Source organism: Lycium ferocissimum, unplaced genomic scaffold (genome assembly GCF_029784015.1).
Source record: "Lycium ferocissimum isolate CSIRO_LF1 unplaced genomic scaffold, AGI_CSIRO_Lferr_CH_V1 ctg14488, whole genome shotgun sequence".
NCBI lineage: Eukaryota > Viridiplantae > Streptophyta > Magnoliopsida > Solanales > Solanaceae > Lycium > Lycium ferocissimum.
In genome coordinates, this window is record NW_026715485.1 from 8,169 (window position 1) to 17,785 (window position 9,617).

At 36.4% G+C, this 9,617-nt stretch overlaps 1 protein-coding gene across 1 annotated transcript; it reads left to right on the forward strand.

Annotated features, from left to right (window-relative positions):
• Positions 1 to 4,056: 4,056 nt before the first annotated feature.
• LOC132042281 (ycf20-like protein) lies at positions 4,057 to 9,088 on the forward strand. Its single transcript, XM_059432875.1, has 3 exons — positions 4,057 to 4,269; positions 6,143 to 6,312; positions 8,385 to 9,088. The coding sequence occupies exons 2-3, from the start codon at positions 6,146 to 6,148 to the stop codon at positions 8,827 to 8,829; spliced, it is 612 nt and encodes a 203-aa protein (XP_059288858.1). The 5' UTR covers positions 4,057 to 4,269; positions 6,143 to 6,145; the 3' UTR covers positions 8,830 to 9,088.
• The last annotated feature ends 529 nt before the right edge of the window (positions 9,089 to 9,617 follow it).

Here is a 9,617-nt window from a genome sequence, read left to right on the forward strand (position 1 = left end):
TGTGTGTTGAATTTTATGTTGTATTCTAGTTGTGGTTATGATGGAAATTATATTGGAAATGAAAGTTGAAAGAATTTGGTTGAAGTTGGAAATATATGGCATGGCCGTGTGGTACATTGAAATTGGAATTGTGATGGATTTATTTTGTTTAACATGTTAGTTGTGTTATTGTGATCATTATAATGTAAATGAAGATTATATGGGTGAAGTTGGCATGAAAATGAAATGTAGAAAAACTATGTCATATTAATGCGATTTTATGATATTGAGATAATGAAGTTGTTAAAGTGTAGATTGTGGTTGTGGAGATGAATTAGTAAGTAGAAAATGTGTTGGAATGGTTTCGTTGCATATATGAGAATTTTGGATCGAATATGGAAATTGATGGAAATGTTGAATATTGGATATATAGCTTGGAATGCTCTTAGTCTATGTTTGAATGAGCTGAAATTAGCATGTGGATATGAAAATATTGACTTTGATCTATGAATACAAAGTTAGTTTGGAAGTTGTTGTTTTATGTAGAAAGAAGACTAATTGTGTTAGTAAGCGATTTTAGTCAATAATTGATGTTGTTGGTATTGTTGTTGTTGATATTCTGGCCGAGTTAAATTCTCGGGGTGTCATATTTATAGGGGAGGTGCTGCCGAAATTTCGGTAGGCAAATACTAACCAAAGTTGGAATTTTGAACCTCATGAATAGTAATTGGTAAATGTAACCATTTGTAGGTTTTTAGTCGAAACGGGATTTGGATTTTGGTAAGCGTAAAGGACAAGAAAGGTATGTAAAGCTATCCCTTTTCTTCTTTTGGCATGTCCTAGATATACTAGGTTTGAATTTGAGCCTCGGGGTTATCTGCTCCTCGAAACCCGAGTTTGATTTTAGTTACTATTCATTCAAGACAATTGAATCATGACTTCTACGTTTTGTTGGAAAACTATTCGAACATCCATAATTTGCGCAAATGTGATAGAATTGCTTTGAAACCTACATAACCGACTCCATAAAGTCTAATGTTCGTAATTTATGCCCGCCGCCTCGATTTGACCCGAGGTGGGCCCACTAGCCCCAAGGTTTCTTTCGTTTGTCTTATTTAATCTACTTTGGTTTGACATAAAGATGGGACCTTTGCCTACGAATTTAAGACTCGTCCGGTTTGTTCCATAAGTGATATGAAAGCTTCTAAATGTGAACGACACTAAACTTTTAGAGAATAGTTAAGAAGTATTTTTCGAAAGTTTTATAAATCTAAAGGCTCCCAACTTTTGTATATTAACTCCGACAGACCCAATGCTTACTTTAAGCCTTCGATCTTAATATGAATATGTATATGTATTTGTTTGTCGATCCTTGGAATTTAATTATGTATTTGCATATGACTCTCGCACTACTCGCTCGTGCCTATACTATGATTTTCGTTCGCCGGTTCCCGGGCCGGTTTATGATCGTGCGCACTATGATAAATTCGGAAGTATGCTGTGTTGCGGTTTCCGAGACCTCGCCATAGGGCCGGTTACCGTATATGGAGTTATGCTGTGATATGGCTGATTACATGATTTGTTCTGATGACATGATATGTCACGATATGATATGTGTGATATGATATGTTCGGGGTTTGTACGGAGATTTGAAACCTTTCCGGAGTATGCTGTGTTGTGGCGCCAGCGTCGGAGTGGTGACCACGTTCCTGAGCTTATGCATGATTTTCTATTTGCATTATGTATATGTGTCTTCAGTACAGATTCTGATACTTTGATCTGGTACTTTCTCTCCGTACCCTTCACTTCGGTTATGGTTGGGATTTTTGTACTTTATGCTTTACATACTCAGTACATCTTTCGTACTGACCCCCTTTCTTCGGGGGCTGCGTTTCATGCCCGCAGGTACAGAGGTTCGTGATCGGACCGCCGCAGTAGGCCACACATCCCGTCGATACAGGGTGCTCCTTTTGGTCCGGAGCCCATATGTTGGTACCTATCTTCTGTGTTGGTTATGCTTTTGTATATTTGATTATTCGGGGTACGGCGGGGCCTCGTCCCGTCATATGATCCGTTTTGATTTGTAGAGGCCTGTAGTCATATTTGTGGGTCGTGGGTCCTATGTGTGTTCGATTTGTTCATGATTTGCATCTGAATGCGGTCCCGTTTGTTATGGTGGCCATAATGGCCCTCCTGTTTGTATATGTGCATATATGTCCGGCGATGTATATTCCGCCGCCCCTCTGACTTTGATGTGACACTTTCGTACGCGCGATCGCTTAAGATAGTATTTATTTTCACTTCTGCTAATAATGATGAATATAATATTTGAGCTAAGCTAAATTATGATGATTTGATCATCTCTTCTAAGCTTCCCCGCCGGTTTTTCGCCCGAGTAAGCTTATCATACACGAGACAAAAAGGTTTTCCCATCTTCGAAAGGTAAAGAAAATTCATCTTCGAAAGGTAAAGAAAACATCAATTAAAGATGAACCTTAAGCACTTTAGTAGATAATGAGAGGCTCCAAATGAACTTACAACGTTGTTGTTACTGTTGGTTCGGTGCAATATTTTGATTATAAAGGAGATGACATCCACTCTTCACGGAGTATAATCCTTCGTTATCCCATTTTCACATCCACGTATCTCCACGGAGCCTAATATTCAAGAGAAATTGTCTAGCTGCCTCTATCTCGCAAGCATCAAAGAGGGTATGCAGCGAATCCCAATTCCATTCTTGTACATCTTGTTTCACCATATCAGTACAAGCAAATTGTCGCTTTCAAGAAAAATAAGCTTTCAACATAACAAAAATCATCCTTAGACAACCATGGGTCAACATAAACCCTCACTGTCTTCCTATCACCAATACGTCGAAGATATCCTTGGTTAATAATTGTTTCCCTTCACACACATCTCCCCATAAAAAAAAAATTAGGATTGGAACCTCGCCCTACGTGAAGAAAATTTGATTTATGATAGTACCGAGCTTGAAAAAGCTTACTCACAAGAGCCTTAGGTCTAGTCAAAAGATTTCATCCTGTTTCCACGAGCAGTACGAAATTAAAGCGTTGGAGCTCTCGAAAGCCCAAACGCCCCATCTTCTTTACGAACTCACATTTTCTGCCAAGATATCCACCTAATCTCACATTTTTTCCTATTCTCGATTTTGACAAAATTAAAATCCATTCATGGCTCGCTCAATAGGTGCACACATATTACTGGGTATCAAGAACATATTCATCAAATAAGTTGAAATTGATTGAACTACAGTTTTGAGCAAGACTAGGAAGGGACTAGTACACTTCCAGTTACTCATTTTTGAGATTACTCTCTCTTGAATATAAATAAAGACTGATTTTTTGCTTGTTGCAACCACTATCAGCAAGACAAGATACTTTCCACGAGTATCCACCTCCTCAACATGAAGGATATCCTCAATCTCTTTTTTCACACCTTTATTAGTGTTGCGACTGAAATAAATATCAGACTTTTGGAAATTTACCGGTGGACTTGGAACTCATTATTTCTTTATTAAATAAATTCCTTCCAATTTTCCAGGTTCAGTTTTCCAGAAAATGACAAAAAAGGTCCACTATCTTTGACAATAAGTTCCAAGTAATCCCTTAAGTATTAGCTGAGCAGTTTTGATCTTTTAAGTTTATTAAAAGTGAGCACTTTTAGTCTTTGTAAGATATTTACCAAATTCTGATTATTGAATTTAATCGGAATTGTGGGGAAAAAAAGATACAATCAAGAACACCAGAAATCTCCATCAAGATCCCAAAAATTGCAACATAAAAGAAGCTATACCAAACGCAATAAAGTAGACAAAATTAACAGAAATTATACCTCAAATAGTTGCACCAGACTCCATATATAGATTAAAAAAAAATTGCAAAAGATTTTACTTCCAAATGTGATTTTCCACCAAAATATTTTCTATTTTCACAATTCATGCAATTTAATTATCAAAATTTGGTAATTATTGACGGAGATCCAAAGTGCTCATTTTTAATAAACTTAAAGGACCAAAACTAGTAAAGTCATACATAAGGGACTATTTTGAACCTAGTTCCCAATAAGTGAGCATTTTAGTCATAAAATATCAGTAGGCATTTTCTCAGATGCTCGGCCGTACTTGACACTACCATTCTCCGACATACCCATAAAGCACAATCTTTATCTATCCTATAAACACAAATAGAGTTTTTTCATCTTTCTGTAGATGCATTGGGAAAAGACCGACAGTTACTTGTTGTGGATTTGCTGAAGCAAAGATTTCTTAAGGTGACCTCCCACTTCGCACACGAAATCACAATTATACTATGCTTTTGTTCCAATTTCGAATGTTGTAAATTATGGGTCCTTTCGTGCAGCATCTAATAAATTTATTTTAATATTTTCCAGTATTGTGCAACTTGAAATTGATTTTTTATAGTTTTAGCTGAATTTATCCTGTGAATAAAGGAGGAGTAGTAGACGCTTGCTGATTTAATTGTCAATTGCAAATGGGTTTGTCATGTGTTAATGAAAACCATGGAAGAACAGTGGTCGAGTCAGGATTTTAGTAAGGGGGTTCAAAATATAATGAAGTATACGGACGAACAAGCCAAGGGGATTCAACACCTATTATATATACATAAAAATAATTATAACTTGTATATACAATGTAATTTTCCGCCGATGAACCCCCTTGCTTCTATCTGGCTCCGCCCCTATGGAAGACCAGGGTTCGAATTCAGCAAAGGAAACAAAGCTAGGTGATCTATTCCAATATGCCATAGTTGGGTAGAGGTATCCAAGGCTGAACTTCAAAAATTTTTTAGGAAAAGGAAGATTTTCTAGTGGAAGAAATTTAGTGAACAGTTGTCAAATGGGGAGCTTGCAAATTTTAACTTTTAGATGAAGAAAGTTTTAAGACTGAATGCAATCTTATGAGATGGAGCAGAAGAGTAGCAGTTCGTAGCGATCCTGTACAATCATAATTTAGTCATCTAAGCGCCAGAGGAAATAATAAACAACAACAACATACCCAATGTAATCCCACAAGTGAGGTCTGGGGAGGGTAGGATAGGATGTACGCAAACCTTACCCCTACCTTTGTGAGGTAGAGAGGCTGTTTCGATAGACCCTCAGCAGAGGAAATATTAGACCTATTTGAAAAGCATTATGGAGATATAGGACTCCAAAGAAGGTGCATTCTTGATGTGGTGTTCTGCATGGAGAGCCATTCTGACCATAGATATTTTAAGAAAGAGAATGTATATTCTGGTCAGCTGGTGTTGCTTGTGTAAAAAGTATGGGGAGATTATAAACCATCTACTACAATATTGTGATTATGCCTCAGATTTATGGGCTTGATGTATGTTGCCACATTGTGCCTTCGTAAAATAGCGTCAGCGGGTTGTAGCTATATATGATTTATCAGAAAAATAAAAAGAAAAACAAATAGATTGAATACAGAATGCAGAGTAGTTGCGAATGAACCACTTTTGATTCTCTGGATAAGTTATTTATTTCATTATAAAAAATCTGCACTAAGGCACTTATGACAGAGCCACTTACTGGGGAAATTTAAAGCTTTCCCTTCTATGTATGACTCTTGCAGAAATGCAAGGTAAGGCTGCGTACAATAGACCCTTGTGGTCCGGCCCTTCCCCGGACCCCGCGCATTGCGGGAGCTTAGTGCACCGGGCTGCCCTTCTATGTATGACTCTTGCATGAAATGTTAGCAGAGATTTCCTTCTGAAAAATATTTTGGTTCACAGATACTTGTCTATCAAATATAGAGACCAAGTTGCTAATCAGGGTGGTACAAGCATGAGAATGCTTAAGTTTGGTAGGCAAATTGAAAGCAGTGCCTTCAATATGTAAATAAAACCTGACCTAGCTACTTTTTTCTTTGCTGAATGATGACTTGAAGAGTGCTTGTATTTGCTGGAAATACCTTCAAGAGTGCTTTATCTAGTTTGAGATCCTGCATATAGTTCGACAGTTTGATAAAGTGTATATTTTGAGCCCTGAGATGTCTGCAGTAGGCCTTTTACTTTGAAAACTTTGAATGTTATATACACACTGATTTTTTCATGACCCCTTCTCTCTTTTCGCTTTGTTGTATCATTAAGTCGATTTCTGATTGCTTCTTTTGTATGCTTTGCAGTTTATGGCTTCAATCATGTTGCAGTCTTTGCCAGCAGCCGATAATGAAAGCTTTGGACAATTATTTGTAGTTTCAAGAAGTTCACCTATCCTGGATTTCTCCAAAAGACTAGAAGTAACTGAACAAATTTCAAAGTTTGGTGTAAAATGTATGCCATCTCTTAATATTAGGTAACATTCAAAATGTTAGTTTTGAATCATCTAAATATTTACATGATTTTAGTTTCGGAAAACTAATTTCTATTGTGGTTTAAACTTTTGCTGCTCAGAACAATGTCAGTTGCATTTCTGGATGTGCAATAAGACCCTTTATGGGATTAAACTAGTTTCTTAAGGCGTAACTATGTGTTGTTATTTGACATTGAGAGAAGAACTGGAAGTAAATTCTGCAATCAATGCTCTTAATTGAAGAAGTTTGAAGGTACTTGTGCTCTTTCAATCCCCGCTTTTTGGCCAAAAGATGGTGAAGGGGAGAGAGCCCCTTCCTTTTCCACCTTGCTTTTGCTGGAGGTAGACACTGTACAAACTGTCTCTAGCTATGGTAGGCATAGGGTTAAGTAAGTGACTCAGGGGAGATTTTTGCTCTGGGCTTAGAAGTATTAGGATTTTTTATCAACAGCCTAACAAAAAATTTTCACAGTGATTTTCTCAAAGCACTATATAGTTTTTACTAGTGTCCAAACCTATCTTTTTATCGCCTGGACCCTTGGTCTTTTTGTAGAATGATTAAAAACACATTTGTCATACTCATAAAAGCTGCAAGCTTGTAACTTGGCACTTCCAACTTTGTGTGTGTGGACATATCTGTGCATTAGTTAGTCTTTCATTAATTTCAATCAACTACACCTTAATCCCATACCAAAATTGTTTTTGTGCATCTTCACATAAATCGCTGCGTGGAGGCACAATAACAAATTTCTTGATAATGAATTTGACTTATACTCGAGTATGAATCCGAACCATTTGATTACCACTGGATAGGTCTCTGATGCCAACATAAAGTCGTGTTCTGATTATTTGCTTAATGTTTTAAAATTTGGACACTTGTATTATAGCTTTTTGAGAGACAAAACTCATGTTGCTTAACAAGAAACCAATTTGAATATTGCATTCCCATTTTTTATAATTTCGTTCAGATTCTTCCCCTAGGTATAGAAAAACAAGAAGTTGAAGTAATAAGTGAGGCTTTTTGTGACACGCCCAAATGTAAAAAATGGAATATCTATTCTCTTTTACTGGATCAAGTCTCAAATCAGAAAGAAGAGGAGAATTTGCTCATAGATTTAGATATCTGTGTTGTGTATTTTTGCTCTTTCAGTATTGTAGACATGGATGATTATTCAATCTATGTTAAGATATTGAATTACTTGAATGTATTGTTTGTTGTTAGAATCTATATTATCCATGGAGAGTAACAGTATATAAATTTTTAATACTTGTAAATTTATAATTTTGTGCTTTACTACTGCCATATTCCCCAGATTTACGAAGCATTTGTCAAGATGGGTTTCCAGGGTCATGGCTTTATATGTTGGAGTTGGTCTTCCTTGGACATAATTCTATAGCAAGATTTGACTGAGAATTCCCCTTTTTCTGCACCCCTTCTGAAGCAATTTATCTAAAACTTGAGGAGCAACTTTGAAAACTTTCAACAGCTTGTACAGTTAGATTATCTTTTGTTACTGCATTCTTGGTGTAAACTGGAACATGTTAACGAAACAGAAACTTTATTAGACTTCATAGAGTCTAAGTTTAGCAGAGCGTCATACTTTTGGTTTTTTACAGCACTCCCCTTAAGCTGTTTTGTGAATACAATCATTACCTTTTCAACGATAAAAAACAACCTATCTGTGTTGGCGTCCAACACGGTGCTAGTGTTTGCCTGTGCTACTTTAATTAACTAACGCTGTCTATGCTCTGAAAGTCTGTTTAAAGTTTAGCCTGTATGAGATTGAATGAGACCTCAATCAATATGAAGGCTTACTTTAATAAGTACTATGGCATTGCTTTTCTCCAATAAACAATAAATTTCTGTCCGAAACAATGTCAATAATATGCTGGATGTGTGTGTGCTCGAGAAATTGAGAGTGAGAGATCGCGCTTTACTAAATCAATAGGACCGAGACAGAGATAATCAACAAGACATGTTTGTGGTAAAAATAGTTATTTATTTGTTAATCCTAGTATTTTGTAAAAATATTCATTTTTGCATGGTTAAACAGGCCTTTGTTTTGTAAAAACAGGTCCCGGACAAGAAGACGTGGTTCAAGAATAGCATTTGCTTTAGATACAGGGAGACTTCCCAGTAGTGATGGTCAAGATGGCCTCAACGGTGATGGTCGTGATCTAGGTGGAACTCGTTTGGGGAGGATAGTAGGTGCTGGAGGCAGGCAGTTGTTGGAGAAGCTTAATTCAGCTCGACAAAACTTTCCTATGAAAGTATTTCTGCTTCTCTTAGGTTTTTATACGGCAAATGCCTTGGCTACAATCCTAGGACAGACTGGTGATTGGGATGTATTAGTAGCAGGAGTCGTCGTAGCTGCAATTGAGGGAATTGGAATGCTAATGTATAAAAAGCCTCCTTCTCTTCCGTCCAAGAGGTTGCAATCTCTGGTTTCGATGGTGAACTACTGGAAAGCAGGTGTTATTCTAGGTCTCTTCGTTGATGCTTTCAAACTAGGTAGTTGATTTTCTCTCTAGCAATCGTTGCATTCTTTTCTCAAAATGATTGTTGCCTCAATGCCATCATGTCATGTGTGTATCATATACTAGACTGCTCCCATGTACTTAAGTGAGTTGAGGTGCTTCTATTTTGAGGGCAAATGTATATTTTAATAAAATTGTTTTCCAATTCACTTTATTATACCTTTCTGTTATATCTTGTAGTCAATACTGTTGCAATCTCCGACTGGACTTGTTTATTAATGTTAACCTGTTTTGTGTTTGACATTTTATAGCAAATTTTCAAATTGAAGGCCTGGCTATTGCTCGCGGAGGGCAAAGGTGAGCTGCTCAAAATGTGTGTTGATCAGTTGATGTCAAAGTGTACATTCTGAAACCTGATACAGATTTTCTGACCGCATTCAATATCCAGTTAGGAACTTAATAGAAGTTCTTAAATGATTTTGAGTCCGTTTGGATTAGCTGGAAAAAAATGACTTTTAAGTATAAATGTTTAAAGTACTTTTTAAGTGCTGAAAGTAATTTTATAAATAAGTAGTTACGTGATAATAGTGCTTAAAAGGTTTTTAGAAGTAAGGATAGTATTGGAATTAATATAAAATATGAGGGATAAAAGAGTAAAGTTATTTGTCAAATCAAAATGGCTTTTAAGCCAAAAAAAAAAAAAAAAATATTGGGGTTGAGCAACTTCTTGATTTTGACTGATTTTAAACACTTTTTAATTTAATTTAAGTTGTTTTTTATTTTATCAAACACTCAAATAAGTTAAAAAATGACTTATCCAAACGGGCTCT

What these genes read in the sequence shown, in the direction of transcription:
- LOC132042281 (XM_059432875.1), top strand. Translation starts at nt 6,146, where the DNA reads ATGGCTTCAATCATGTTGCAGTCTTTGCCAGCAGCCGATAATGAAAGC. An exon ending in ATGCCATCTCTTAATATTAG is followed by an intron (nt 6,313 to 8,384) that starts GTAACATTCAAA and finishes TTGTAAAAACAG; the next exon opens with GTCCCGGACAAGAAGACGTG.